This window comes from Salvia hispanica, chromosome 4, assembly GCF_023119035.1.
Source record: "Salvia hispanica cultivar TCC Black 2014 chromosome 4, UniMelb_Shisp_WGS_1.0, whole genome shotgun sequence".
Lineage (NCBI taxonomy): Eukaryota > Viridiplantae > Streptophyta > Magnoliopsida > Lamiales > Lamiaceae > Salvia > Salvia hispanica.
Window position 1 is genome coordinate 5,538,525 of NC_062968.1, and position 15,039 is coordinate 5,553,563.

At 36.8% G+C, this 15,039-nt stretch overlaps 2 protein-coding genes across 4 annotated transcripts; one reads left to right on the forward strand and one right to left on the reverse strand.

The window, feature by feature from the left end:
• Positions 1 to 2,567: 2,567 nt before the first annotated feature.
• LOC125218909 (annexin D5-like) lies at positions 2,568 to 5,481 on the forward strand. 2 transcript variants are annotated; one of them, XM_048120710.1, is made up of 6 exons: positions 2,568 to 2,690; positions 3,390 to 3,535; positions 3,669 to 3,887; positions 4,479 to 4,694; positions 4,773 to 4,862; positions 4,972 to 5,481. In XM_048120710.1, the coding sequence occupies exons 1-6, from the start codon at positions 2,615 to 2,617 to the stop codon at positions 5,176 to 5,178; spliced, it is 954 nt and encodes a 317-aa protein (XP_047976667.1). In that variant the 5' UTR covers positions 2,568 to 2,614; the 3' UTR covers positions 5,179 to 5,481. The 2 variants fall into 2 exon arrangements, with proteins under 2 accessions (XP_047976667.1, XP_047976668.1); XM_048120711.1 differs by having other exon boundaries at positions 2,689 to 2,791.
• Positions 5,482 to 5,563: 82 nt separating this feature from the next.
• On the reverse strand, positions 5,564 to 11,793 carry LOC125218908 (histidine kinase 4-like). Of its 2 annotated transcripts, none has more exons than XM_048120708.1 (11): positions 10,648 to 11,793; positions 10,062 to 10,298; positions 9,799 to 9,986; positions 8,755 to 8,973; positions 8,460 to 8,646; positions 8,316 to 8,367; positions 8,002 to 8,231; positions 7,777 to 7,875; positions 6,834 to 7,561; positions 6,186 to 6,689; positions 5,564 to 6,113 (listed from the first exon to the last, which is right to left on the reverse strand). In XM_048120708.1, the coding sequence occupies exons 1-11, from the start codon at positions 10,978 to 10,980 to the stop codon at positions 5,849 to 5,851; spliced, it is 3,042 nt and encodes a 1,013-aa protein (XP_047976665.1). In that variant the 5' UTR covers positions 10,981 to 11,793; the 3' UTR covers positions 5,564 to 5,848. The 2 variants fall into 2 exon arrangements, with proteins under 2 accessions (XP_047976665.1, XP_047976666.1); XM_048120709.1 differs by having other exon boundaries at positions 9,799 to 9,968; positions 10,648 to 11,792.
• Between the last annotated feature and the right edge of the window lie 3,246 nt (positions 11,794 to 15,039).

Genomic DNA, 15,039 nt, shown 5'->3' on the forward strand with positions numbered 1-15,039 from the left:
CTCGAGTGAGGATTTTATCTTCTGGCTTAAGTTATGAATTTGTTTCTTATGATTCTAATTTTACCCTTAAATTAAAATCATGCTCATCAAAACTAAAATCATGAACGAAAATTCTACCCCGCTAAAAATTCAATACGATTTTACCAAATAAATTTTAATCAAGATCCAAAACTCATGCATTCTTTAAAGGTAATTGACTTTTCACAAGTAAATCAAATTGAAAAAATATCGAACCTTAATAAATATAGAGTACATCAATATACATACAACCCTGACTAGTCTTCTTAATTAACGAACACAATTTGTGACTTGAATCGACTCTTTTGTACTTTTGCTTATCACCGGAGAGAGCTACTCGGAGTGTTTTAGGAGAGAGAGTAACGAGCGATGCTTTTAATGAAAATGGAAGAAAAAAGAAATAAAAGGTAGGTCTTTATAGAGCGACGAAAGAGGGATCGAAAAAATAAAATGCAATTAATGACTTTTTTGGTTAAATAAAAATAAGTTGTAGAAAATTATAATACCAAATAGTATATTTTATTTAATGGATTAGTTGTCTTCCAACAAATCACCAACATAAATATTTATCGCTGTTAAAGGTGTAATATGATGGGGAGAAATTTATATATTCTCAAAAGATAAAAAAAGTACTTATATGAGTTTAATGACCCTGGGTAAATTTTGTAGAAACTTTATTTTATAAGACAAAGATATTCCTTGTGATGCGACTGCGAGTATTACCTTACTTATATGCATCTTTTAACCTATTTCAAATATCCTTATAAGTAATTCAGAATATTTAATAATTTATGTAAAGACGATTTTAATTATATTATAATATTTTCACCTTCAACCAAACCTACAGCTCATTGGGCTATACACTATAAGCAAAGAACAAGAAACAATTACATTTACTTCCACACATCTAAAAGAAAGCTCATTAGCGCATCTCTCTCTCATTTTAATTTTTTAAGGAAGAGCGACACTGCATTTTAACATTTGTATAAAACAAACTTGATGTATATAACTTCTCATATACTCCCTTCGTCCACGAAAAATAAATCACTTCCATTTTATGTACTCATTTTGAAAAAATGATAATAAATAATTAAAGTGAAGAAAAAGTAAAGTACGAGAGAGAACAATATAGAGAAGTCTCTTATCTATATTATTCTCTTTCTTACTTTTCTTTCTCTCCACTTTAACTATTTATTATTATTTTTTTAAAACGAGTGCAGAAAATGAAAGTGATCTATTTTTTATGGACGGAGGGAGTAGTATACTATACGTATTTTAATGTAAAATAATAAAGTAAGAAATCCAGTGAAAAAGTAAGTAGAGAGAAATTTATCATAATATATGAGGATTATTTTGGGTAAATAATAATTACGTGTGGCAAAAAACTCTATCAACCCCACCCCAAATAAAAACATTTTTCCATAATTTAATCTCCTTCGCACTAGCAATTAGCAACGAAATTTTAAAAGGAGTTGGAGATAAATGAACTTTACCTGAAAATTTAAATACACCGCTCCTCATTATATTTAATAAATAAAGAGGAAACAAGTGGGCAAAGAGATGAGAATATTTTTGGCGGTGAACAAAATGTCTAAAATCTGATTCAAAGTAAATTAAAATATTTAAGCTTTGATTTGGACTTTTTGATTTTTAGGTTCGAATTAGATTTTTTAAAAATTTAGATAATACTGGGTCAGATATTTTAAACATTAAAGTATTCCGAAATCCAAAATATATTTATATACATACTATTATTATAAAATAAATATAAAAGTGGACCTCATATTTCAATCTATTATTTTTTGCATTTCTTAAAACTTAAGTCAACACCGAATGTGAGTCCTATTGTGAGAAAAAGGGAGTATAAAAATACTCCTAGTAGCTATTTCTATTTTGGTCCGTTCTTTAAAAATATCAACTACTCCTTCCATCTCACTCAACATGTCCATTTTTTTCTTTAATTTGTCCATCCTACTCCTCGTTAAAACATTAAACTACTCCATCCGTCTCACAAAGTTTGTCTCAATTGAAATCTTCCCAAAAATAGACATTAAATACATTTCTCAATCTCTTCAATGTGCGACCTTTATTCCACTACACACCTCCTTCTAATACAAAGTAAAACAATTCCTTAAAACACGGGCCGGATTAAATTGGGACAAACTTTGTGGAATAGAGAGAGTTTTCCATAACTTTTTATAACAAACTTTCTGTTATAATACTTCATCCGTCTTACAAAAATATACACTTTTTAATTTTTGACTCATTTCTATTTAATAAAGTGACTCTTTAATTTTTGACTCCTTTCTATTTAATAAAGTGACTCATTCTCCATTAATAATAATTTATTTAATTTTTCAGGGTACATCTCTCTTGCTTTAACAAATGATTTTACCAATCAGTTAAAATACCTGCAAAATGTCCGCGTCAACGCGTGGCTCAACTAATTTATGCGGTTGTACATTTCGCTACGGATGTTGTGCGGTGACGTGTAAAGCGCTCCCATCTCATCCGATATTTATGAGTGATCTGTACCTGCCACAGAAAGTTGTTCAACAAAAATCTGCATAATTCACCAGAGATCACAGAATCAAAGATGGCGACATTGAGCGTTCCTCCAGTTTTGACTTCGCCCCGAGATGATGCTGCGGCACTCTACCGCGCTTTCAAGGGTGACAACTTCGTCTTCTTCATTTTTTTATTTTGTTTGCAGGTTGTGAGACGTGATTTCCAAATTCAAAGCATTTTTGCGGGTTTAGCTCATCGTATTGCTGTAATGTTCTAGATTTGAGTCTCGGTCTGCTAGGTTATTTACTTATTATGTGAAAATTTCGTGATTTTGGTGTTTGGAGGATAATATGAGGGCCTTCTTTTATAATTTGGGCGATTTGATATTCTGCAAGTGACATGCAACCTGAACAAGGAAGGTTAATCAGCAAGCTGATTCCGACTCCAATCACACATATATTGGTCAGGACGTCAAATAGTTAGTGGATAATTGAACGCGAAAAGCTTGTAGAGAGAATGTGTCGAGAATCCGGATTAGTGAAATTTCGTTGGGCTCATGGCCCTCGGGATGCTTTAAAATCTTCATCGACTCGTAATTAATCAACGATTTAGCCAATTGGATTATTAATTAGGTCATGAAGCTCTCTACATTAGCATGAACTCAACAGTCTCAACTGCTTATTCACCACTAGCAAACAATGTAGCCCGTGAAATTGCGGCTTATCATTTTTCTATTAAGCTGGAGATTAGGTTGTATCTTGATATGGTAGAGGAAAGCGTGGCTGGCTCCTTGTAATTATATGTTACAGATTTAAAAAATCTAGTACAGTAGTAAGTTGACTGGTGGTAGCTGCAAATTTCAGGTTTTGGGTGCGACACTGCAGCAGTTATTAATATCCTTGCTCATAGGGACGCAATGCAACGTGCTCTTATCGAGCAAGAGTACAGAACTATATATTCCGAAGAACTTACTAAACGTCTGGCTTCAGAACTTAGGGGTGATATTGAGGTACAAACGAGAGTGATCTATACTTCTTTTTCTCCAGATATAAGCTTTCACTTATATAAACTTGTAGAATTGTCTTTCCAGCACCTTATATTTTATGAACAATTTTCATATTCATGTTGTGAAATGGTTGCAGAGAGCAATTTTACTTTGGATGCCTGATCCAGCTGTTCGTGATGCAACAGTAGTAAGGAAAGCTTTGAGTGGTGATGTCATTGACCTGAAAGCTGCTACTGAAGTCATTTGTTCGCGTACTTCAACTCAAATACAGCATTTCAAACAAATCTACCATGCAAAGTTTCATGCTTACCTTGAGCATGATATTGAATACCAAGCATCTGGTGATCTCAAAAAGGTCCAAACTCTCTCTCTCTCTCTCATCAAATGCTCATATTTACATGTCAACAAAATTCAGCTGAATAAATTGTGTTTCACCGAACACCTCTCTCTGCTTCAGTTGAGTATGCTTGCATGTTTCTGTCAGTAAACCCTGAGTCATGTATAAGATACCGTCGTCCAAGCACCTAAAGACTAATGTTGTAAATGAAGATAAAGGAGGCAGGAGCAAGCATACCGTACAAGTCAGAAGTACAAGTAGAGTATTCTCATTTGAAGAGTGGTCTTATATCTATAAAGAAATTGTTGCAATTTGAAGTTGGTCTTATATCTTTTAGCCTTTGGTACTTAATTTATACATGTAATCTTTTATTTAAATGTTAATTATTTCCATTGAGCTACAGCTCCCACAATAATTGGTATTGTTAACTACTCCTCATTTTGTTGGCGTGTATTTTTACATACATAAGCATATAATTGTGGCAAATAATATTACAAAGATGTAAATAAAATATTCATAATCTATGAATATATTCATGGCTAGGAGTAATTCAAGGAGTTTCAACCAAAAAACCTTACTTATGTGCTTCCCTGCTCTTCTATGCTATAGTTGCTACTGGCATATGCTAGTGTTCCTCGGTATGAAGGTCCTGAGGTCGACAGGGGATTAGCAGAGCATGATGCTAAGTCTCTCTTTAAAGCTGGGGAGAAGAAGCTTGGAACTGATGAGGACACTTTCATACGCATATTCGCTGAACGGAGCCGAGCGCAATTGGCTGCTATATCTTCTGCTTATCATAGCATGTATGGGAACTCACTTAAAAAGGTACCTATCTCATTTAAAGGCTGTAATTCTTGCGTAGAAACTCTGTATAGTAAACGAATAATTTGAATCATTCTGCAGGCCGTAAAAAGGGAAACGTCTGGGAACTTTGAGCTTGGTCTCTTGACTATATTACAGTGTGCTGAGAACCCTGGGAGGTATTTTGCAAAGGTAAACTTCGAGCTGTCTCAATTTTATTCTCTCCAGGATTTGCTATTTCTGTGTGTGCTAGATATCACCGTCAATGTGTAATGACGGCATGTTTCACCTCGAAATATAGATGCTGCGCAAGGCAATGAAGGGTATGGGAACTGACGATAAAACCCTTACCAGGGTGATAGTGACAAGAGCAGAGATTGATCTGCAGTATATAAAGGCAGAGTACCAAAAGAAATATGGAAAATCTCTGAACGATGCAGTGCATTCAGAAACATCAAGCCATTACAGAACATTCCTTCTCGCTCTCTTGGGTGCCACGCACCACTAGACAGACGCAAGTATGTACAGCTTATGGGTAAGGGTCTACCTGCAAATAAATTTCCACACGTTAGAGGATAGGCGTGTTCTGTGTATTTCCACGTCAAATTTAGCAGTGTGGAATGATTGCTAGATTAGTTATATCATGTCGTATTATCTCTCTAGTTCTAGTTATGTCTTTCTAGCTGTCTTTAGCTGTATATTGGGCTATGGTTTGTTTCGTATCAACTTTCAATATTAGGCACTAATGATGTGTGGATTTGATTTGAGTGCCACCTTTCCTTCTTTAAGTAATTAGATTAAAATTGATGCATTTATCATATGTTTATAGTCAATTCCAATATCGTTAACACAGACAGAGGAGGCCAAGATAAGGAGAGGTTCGAGAATGAAGATTGAATATGCAAACAAAGAGTTGTGATTATGAATGGCAACAACTATCGCTTACATGCTTTAAACTAATTCTACAACACAACATTCATATACGATGATTTTCTACAGAGACCAAATCGCTTCTTGACCTAGGCTGTGAAACCCCCTCAAACATTTACATCTTTCCCTAGTAAATATACATACAACCACGCGTTGCAAACGGAGTCGAAGCAAGCGTCCGTTTCAGCGAATCCACAGGCAGCAGAATGAGCAAAAATTGCTGGCAGTGGCACTGTCGGATAGATGAATCAAGAAGAGTTTACGGTTTCCTTTGGTTCGAAGAATTTCGCCACAGCCTCGTACAGACTCTTCTCCTGGAAAGGTTTCGATACATATCCATCCATGCCAATCTTCAAACATTTCTCTAGCGTGGCGTGTATGACGTCAGCTGTCATCGCCAATATTGGGATGTGCCACTCACCCTTCCTTGCCTCTCCTTCCGTGGTGCACTCTCCGTTTACGTGTGCATTTGCTCTACGCTCCATTTCCCGAATAAGAGTGGTCGCCTGAAACCTGCAGCGTGAGGAAACAAGAGGTTAAATACACGTTCCACGCTCATAGCAGAGGAGAAACAGCGACACGCACCCGTCCATTTCAGGCATCTGAATATCCATGAAGCAGGCACTGAACTCATGTGGTATTTGGAGCAACTTCAGAGCCTCTTGGCCACTTGAAGCGCAGTGCACTTCTGCACCGAATTTTTTTAGGGCACCGGCAGCAACTCTACGGTTCACCACGTTATCATCAACCACCAGAAACTTCTTGCCAGATAGCAAGCCAGATTTACCGATACTTCTGTTCAGCAATTCCTTCCCGTGCGGCTTTTTTTTACCAATCCCCAATACTTGCTGCAAGCACGCAGCCACCATACTCGCTCTCAGAGGTTTCATGATGACCGTATCTTCAAATCCAGCCACCTTCACTTTCTCACACTCGGCAGCTGTGATGTTGGTTGCAAGAAGGACCATCTTTGGGAGTTTATACAAATGGCCATTTTTTCTCCAGCTCGATAACTGCATCATGTCATATTCTTCACCGGGAATCCACAAATCCTTTTCAACGAGTAATACATCTGGCGGCTTTTCATCTCTGCCCCCACAAAACAAAGGAAACAGCAACTTAGATTGCTAGGCTATCCTAGTCGGAAAAGAGAGATTTACACAACCAATAAGATTTGCCGAAACGAAGGATATAATAGTGAAATTTTAGCCAAGAAATAAGAAAAGTGCGTACCTAGAAATCAGAGAGCAGTATTTTCCGAAAACTGCAACTGCCTTAGCGATGCTACCAACGGTCTGGGCCTGAATACCGATTCGCTTCAAGTGGTACTTTGTGACAGCAGCTCTAACCGGTTTGCCATCAACTATAAGTGCTTTTATCCCTTTAAACGAGTTAGGCAGATCATCGGAAAGAGATTTCTTCAGATTTACAATCAAATTATTCTCACAGCTCCTAAACTCAACAGCGAAGAAGAACGTGCTTCCTACTTGAGGACGGCTTTTGAAGTCCATTTGACCACCCATCAGCTCAACTAGACATTTGCTAATGCTCAACCCAATACCAGTTCCACCGTAATTTCTAGAAGTTGAGCTGTCCGCCTGCATAAACGGTGTGAACACCCGCTTTTGTGCTTGTTCAGGGATACCGATCCCAGTATCTTCGACACATACCATCAAGGCAACACCGTGAGAAGCATCACCATTCATCACAGTTGTCGAAGCATCACCATTCATCACAGTACACGAAGCATCACCAGATTCATCATCTAAATGTTTATTGGTTACCCAGCTGCTGCGGTCATCTGCAGCTTGTCTACCGCTCAGTGTATTGTACTGTCGAATGCAAGATTGCACTTTGCACTCAGATTCTCCATTCGTGCATATTTCAGTCTCCGCATCCATAACTGACTTTGCTTGTGCAGCCAAAAGGACTTGAACAAATATATGTCCTTGCTCAGTAAACTGTTCAAACAATCAAATAGAGAATATGACCATATGAGCCGAAGGGTAACTTCATCTCAACAAATATGAATTTTGATTTTTTTTAGTTACAAAAAAGGAAGATCTTCAAGACTGAGAGTTCAAATTTCAAATCCACAAGGAGTGGAAATTGAAAGCTCTAAACCTGCTTGAAAATTAATATAACATGGGGGAAAATGTGTGATCATGACACTTACTTTTACTGAGTTCCCAACAAGATTGGTGATGACCTGCCTAAATCTTCCTGGATCCCCGACAACAACTTCGGGCACTTCATCTGACACAAAAACAGCCAACTGTACTCTCCAGTTATTACAAAATAATTTTTATAGGTAGAAATTCTAAACAAATAAGATGCTGAAGGGGGTAAAAGAAAAGAATAGAAAGGCAATAAATTCGATTCTAACTATTTCAAGACTAACCTCGACACCCTTTTGCCTTGATTTCTCAGAGAATAAGGACAAAACATCATCTAGAATCGACCTAATGTCGAACGGGACAGCCTCAAGCTCCAACCTGCGAGCTTCAATCTTTGCCCTGTCAAGCACTTCATTTATCAAGGTTATCAGTACTTCTCCACAAGCTTCAGCTGTTTGAGCAAAGTCCTTTTGCGCCGAACTCAGCTCCGTGTCTAATAGCAACTGTAGCATGCCTGCAATGGCAAGAAAGCGAGTTATTTATTACAGTTACCGGACAAAAATGTGATTCATTAGTGAATCGGAAGACAACAATGTACCTAGGATCCCGTTCATGGGAGTTCTTATTTCGTGAGAAACAGTAGCCAAAAACTGCAAGGACATAAAAAATAAAATAAAGGCAATTAAGATTTGAGAAGAAGCAGATAGATGTAATTGTGAACAGCAAGTACTAAATGAAAAACCTGAGATTTGGCTATATCTGCAGCTTCCGCTTGAGATTTCAGAACCTGCATTTTACGAAAATCATCTTCAACTTTCACAATGTGAATAGCGGCGCTATATATCATATACGCAACTAAGATGCCAATCACGAAGACAAAGAATGATGTTGTTAGCGCAATCCATGATGTTGGAGCCTCCTGAAGGTACCTAAAGGCAGAATCCAAATAAGAAGAAATTGTCTCAAGTTTCGTTTCTGGTTACACATTTCGGTACGTTCAACTTACTAAGATATTATATAAGGGTTTGAGCACATACCCACATATCATCTCATGCCTGCGGAATGGGTCTCCGAAGTTAAGCCTGCTCACATGCTTAAGTGACATATCACTTTCTAGAGATTGCTGGCCATACATGATCAAACGATCAGAAGAGTTGGTAACATCGTATACAATAACAGCAATCCCCTGGTTCCCAGAAAGTTGCCCAAGTAGATTCTCAACAAGGGACTCAACATCGAAGGCCCCACCTAGGTACCTAAATGACATTTACATATCCCTGAAGGTTAGAAGATAAGCTAAGTGCTTAAGTGTAAGAAAGAACTTAAGGGCAGTTAAGCAATATATGCAACACATGAAGCAAATGCCATTTGTACAAATATTTGAATAAAAACTGTGATATGAGGCACGTCACATGAAAAAAAAAAACAGGAGTTGTGCTCACCCCACTGTCTTTATTCAGAGAGGAGAAATAAATATTAACATATTGGTCTACAATCTCTATGAAAATGCTCACACGGACTTGAACCATTAAATTTATAAAAATTAAAAGTAACATAAAATAAAACAAATCTAGAGTCACTCTTTTATATTGGATACTTGTATATATTTATATGATTTTCATCTCATATTGTAACAGACACAATAATTGTGATTTCAAATTTCATCATTGAAGTCAGAGTAATTACTTATTGAAGAACTTTAGTTAAAAAAGATTGTGGCTTTCATTGGTAGGCATGCAAATGTTATTCATAAATGAAGCACTAATTTGACTATTGTACAAATTTTAAGAATTTATCATTTGCACTGTTCAATAATTATATTGCCATAGTTTATCATTAAACTCATAAACTACTTTAGATGGTATCACAATCTGAACTTACTATAGGATGCAAATGTAACCGATTTAGTCACAACACATACGGAATAAAGAAAAAAATTTTAGTGAGATGCACAACATGTTGAGCTGTTTGCCCGGTAACAAATCAAGGAAAGAACCTAAATGCACCAGTACATAGGATTATTGTCCACTATGAGAATAATGCTCCATTTGTTAATTCATATAGACAGAGCAAGTGCTTACCCGGCCGTTGCTTCAATGCGCTCTTGCACAGTCGGGTTAGGCGGAAGCTTGGAATTGTAAACCGGAAACGTCAAAACAACCCCAAGATGATGTGAGTTTAGCAACCTAAATGGGCTAGTAAGGACTGCTTTACCAGTAGCTCGAGCCCTCAGTATGTTTTCACGGTCCTCCTGTGTTGACAAAATGAACTAGTAGTTGGAAGATGAAAAGTCTCACAAGCCACAAGCAAGTAAAAGGTATCATCAAAAAATGCACTCAATTACCTCCCCTGACATCATATCAAGCGATTCAATGTAGGAAACAGTTTCTTGAGAGAATATCACAGGTGCATACTCATCCCTAATCGGGGAAGGCTCTTCTTCCTCCATTGTTCTAATGGTCCATCCGTGCTGCCTCTCGAATTCTTCCCTTTCAGAATTCAGAATCCTCTGAGCATAGGCCACCCCACTCAATAACGGCCTCTCAAAAGCTGTTCTAGCTGTGTATTCTGCAAAGGTTTCCTGCATTTACCACCAACGCATATTTTCCAATCGATGGTGAGCCACAGATTCAAAATTAGAAAGTAAAATAAACACAGTTTGACATTTACAAATGGATCCACTGTTTCATCTCTCAACTAATAAAGCAAAGTAAGTCACTAGAAGCATTGTGAAGACCTTGATCAGTGTTCACTACATATAACAAATATCCAAGGCAAGATAAACAACCAACATTGGAGGATTGATTCCATAACATATAAACTACCAAAACTAAATTTCATATTTCCAACGCAAAACCAAAGTCCTTAACATCACAATATTAGGCAAATTCTATGATCAAGAAAGTATAGAATGCCCAAACGACACAAACCTGATCAATTGCAGAGGGATTCTTGTAAAAATGAAAAGTAGAGACGAGGATGGCAAGGGCATGGACATGATTAACACTAACACTAAATTGATCCTGCAACATCCTAGCCCTCTGATCACACATGCCTACAAGAACTTCCTTCCTCCTCTTCTGCTGCTCATCATCCATATGATCATAGATATTCTTACTCAGAAACAACATTAGCAAGATCGAGATTCCCAAAACCCGACGATTAGAACAGAATTTCAGTAGAGCAGAATGTTTTCTCTCAGTCCCCTCTGCTTCATTCCCCCTCACAGCCATCATCTGGGACCCTTGCCTTTTCTCACCCATCTTCCAAAACCCAACCTTTTAGTTTTCACCTCAACTAAGAATTCACACCTTTTACTCCCTCAAACACAAGGGGAATCTAAGAGATCGAGAAAAGACACGCACTCATGAGCTTTTTTGCTACACCTTTTCAAGACTCGCTTTTTCCTGCAAAGAAGAGGCCTTTCGTCGGCTCAAGGCAGTCTATCATTACAAGCATCATCCACATTTCACACTAGGAGAAGATTTGAACAAACCCCAGCATAAGAAGAAAACAAAAAAAGAAAATCCCCAAGTTGAAGGAGTTTGCTCAAAGAAAGAGCCTAATATTATTTGTATTCATAATTCCATGATGGGAGGAGCAAAGCATGCCTTGCTGCAGACCTCAAAAGGCGAAACCTTCCCCAAATTCCAAAGAGAAAAGAAACCCCCCCCCCTCTCTCTCTCTCTCGGACCAAAAGTTATAATACTAATTGTTTGCTAATCCAAAAGGGAATTATGTGAGAGGGTGTAGATAACTAGAAACAAATAATAAGGCCCCTAAATCAAAGCATAGATTTTCTCCACAAGCGTGGAGTTAAGTTTGAAGAACACCCAGACAAAAAAAAGCACGTTCTCTGCTCCCTTCTCACTTAAAATAGTATACCTATCATTCTCAGAAACTCAAACCACCCCAAGATTTCATCTTTGACCAACCCATCTGCTCACATTATGAAACAGTAGTAAAATATTACTCCATCAAGAAAACAGCAGCCTAACTCTGGATTCAATGTACTGCAGTTTGTTGTGGTTGAGTTCACAACTCACAAGGCTTTTAGGGGGGGCCAAAATCATTATTTTAATGAGATGGCGAGTGTGGTAAGTGCATGAGATACGTCCATAGTTTGCTTTTTAAACGAATTTCTGGATTTTCCCAGATACGCTCTTGTCCCCTTCTTTACATTTTCACATCTAATTAAAAAACTCTCTCTCTCTCTCCTATTAACACATTTGGTTGTTCGTTAATTGAAAATTTGAACAGTTCTCCCCTTCGTTCTCATCTCTAATAACGCAAGTGGTGATGGGTAAAAATGATTGTTTGTTGAATAAAAAAATTGGAGTCATTTTCTTTTCTAAATTTCTAATAACCCAAGTGGTTTTAATTGTAATATTAAATTATTGATTGGTAAAAATAATTGTTTGTTGAATATAAAATTTGAAGTCGCTTTCACATATCTTGTGGATAATGACATGGCGACAAGAAACAGATCTCATGCCCAATATTTACTGAAATGCCCTTCTTTCTTTTTCTACTTTTATGTGGGTGTGGTGTTCCACGCTAATACTATAGTGATACTCCCTCCGTCCTTGAGCAACGCGGGTTTTTATGCATTTTTAATTGATGTGTTAAGTGGAGAAAATAAAGTAAGAGTAAGGAAATAAAGTAAGAATAAATGAGTTTTCATTTTCAGTAGCGGATCATTTTGGTTTAAAAATTAGAGCGAGTCATCTTTAGTGGGATGAAAAGAGTAGTATTTTTTTGTCCACTTTCATTTTCAGTTTGTCCTATTTAACATGATGTTTTATTTAAAATAAAACTTTTTTTATTCTATCCAGCCAATACATAAAGTAAAACTATATAAAATTTTGTTCTGCACAAGAAATAAGTCATTTTCGTTTGGACAGAAGAAGTACTGACTTTCTCAATATCAACTTTCATTGAAGTTTTATCGATTCTTTATTTAATGACCTTCACAATTATAATTATATTTTAAATATGTCTGCTTAATGTGATTAAATGATAATTGTTTATTTAGTGATAATTAATAACTAAATTTCATTTATTAGATTTCTGGATCAGTAGTGAGATGTTAATAGATGGCAAATAATGTTAACACATTATTCTCAATTGATATTTTTATGAAGTGAGTTGACATTCGTATATTTTAGTGCTAGTTGAGATTTTTATGAAGCCAGTTAACATTCGTATATTTTAATTTTGATGGTAGTTTCATATGTATTGACAAGTAATTAGTTAGTTATCATTCTAATAAGATCCTCTACATATGTATTATATGGAGTACTATCTTTGTTTTACATTATACTATTTGATTAAAACAATGGAGTGTTAAATAATTACACAAATAAATATAATTGTGTTGAGAACAAAAAATAAAGCGAAATTGAAACCTTAATAACAATGGTAGTCAAAATAAAGTATGAAGTTTGGATTTATTTGCATTTATCCCGTGAAAATTGTGTTGGTGTATGAAGGTGCAGGTTTTCGGTCGGGTGTGTTAAATGCAAGTGTGTATCCAACTGATCAGGATAAGATTCCCAATCTAGCTGAGACGTTGGCACGACAACCAAAACCTGATATCAAATAAATTTCCTCAACCCACTTCTACTGGTTAGTATAGTGGAGGTAAGGGTCGAATCCCACGAGGATGGACACGTTCGGATAACTGTGGTGATATTCCTGGGTGGTTTGGTTAGCTACCAAGCGTTGGGGTTGAGATTCTACTTAGACGGGAAATAAAGATGGTACTCTACTGACTAGTAGGCGTGAAAATGACAGACATGTGGTTGTGTTCGAGGAAATAGGGGACAAGGTATCTTAGAGGCATGTGAAAAGTAGACAATTACTAAATGCATAAACTTAGACAACAGGGCATATCTGGTGGTTGGGTAGCTTTCTGACAGCCTGGATGGTACAACTGAAAAGTTAAGGACAAAAGCAAAAAGTATCTTAAAAGTAAAAGTAGTCCAAACAAAAGTAGATTGTGATGTTTTCTTCTTCAACAAGTATTAACAGAAAACAATATGAACACAAACTCCATGACTAAACTAGATTCATAAATTCAAACTCAAGATCCATTAATTAAAATGCTCAACTTAAGATGAACAGCTGAAACTGCATATTACTTCTACTGACTAACATGCAAGGTGGTAATAACAGCGCAGAACAGGAAACTCATGCACGAAAACTTAAACTGAAACATAACTACAAATTTCGATCAACAACTTCAGATCTAGCCTACTCGAATGAAAACACATGCGAACACTTAGAAATTAAAAGCGATAACTAAATTTAACTTTCCTAGGCAAAACGAAGCAAATTCAAACCAAAGAGACATACGAAATAGAAACTTCATAACTTAAACGTTTGGATCTTCACCAAGTACTTCAAAAGGCAACAAAGATAAACTGTTTCCAACAGATCCAACGAAGAAAGCAAGTAAATATTAAACTAGAAAGCGAGTAACAATTGTTTTTGGCCACTCCGGGCGGTGAAACTGCTATACTACTACGACGAACTGGCTGGAACGGTGGTATGATGACTTCTCCGTTAGACTTCTAGACGTCAAGTGACCATAGCTGTGGCGGGGAACAAGAAACTGGACAATGCTGAAAGACTGATCTCTAGAGAGAATTCTACTAAGTGTAGTGGTTGGATTTTTTCAAACTCGGAACTCTTCTCTTTCTCCAAGTGGCTTCTTTTATAGGGAGGCTTGCCCTTGTTTTTAGGGTAGACTTCCTTCGTAATTTGACTTTTCTACCCCTTGTTATTGATCATCCCAGCTATCCTTCTTCTCCATCTCGAGTCTTTTCTCTGGCATGCATCTTGGTCAGTATTGCACCCTTCTTGCGCTTTTTTCACCTGCAACGTCCGAACTATCTCCTGACTTGGATCCCTTAATCCTGCACACTTAAGCAACTGTTTTGCAGATAATACATGCATTTCACGACATACTGATCAGTAACCAAGTTTAGAATACGACTTATGAGTGTATCTAATATGGCACCCGAGAAATCATATGCAGACGTTTTCGTACAAAAATGGCGTCCAATAATTGAAAATAATAATAATATTTTATATGTAGGCGACTATTTGAATTCATCGGGGAGCCAGTAGGAGCTTCCCCTTCCCCTTCTCCTCAAGTGCGGTTCTTTCTATGCCACATCACTTGCTTACTATAGTTAGTGGGTGCTCTAATATTAATTGAGTGGTGTATTTTCAGCTTATTCCACTTTTTCCATTTATGCAAATAAGCATATTACATACTTCTATATAAGATGTCTTTGAAACTAGTTATCGTACAC

Bases quoted from the DNA above. Each gene is read 5' to 3' on its own strand.
- LOC125218909 (XM_048120710.1), top strand. From the start codon at position 2,615: ATGGCGACATTGAGCGTTCCTCCAGTTTTGACTTCGCCCCGAGATGAT. The intron at 2,691-3,389 runs GTGACAACTTCG...TGCAAATTTCAG, and splicing joins ACTCTACCGCGCTTTCAAGG to GTTTTGGGTGCGACACTGCA. The intron at 3,888-4,478 runs GTCCAAACTCTC...TCTATGCTATAG, and splicing joins CATCTGGTGATCTCAAAAAG to TTGCTACTGGCATATGCTAG.
- LOC125218908 (XM_048120708.1), bottom strand. From the start codon at position 10,980: ATGGGTGAGAAAAGGCAAGGGTCCCAGATGATGGCTGTGAGGGGGAAT. The intron at 9,987-10,061 runs GTAATTGAGTGC...TCCAACTACTAG, and splicing joins TTGATATGATGTCAGGGGAG to TTCATTTTGTCAACACAGGA. The intron at 7,876-8,001 runs GTTAGTCTTGAA...TGGAGAGTACAG, and splicing joins CAAGGCAAAAGGGTGTCGAG to TTGGCTGTTTTTGTGTCAGA.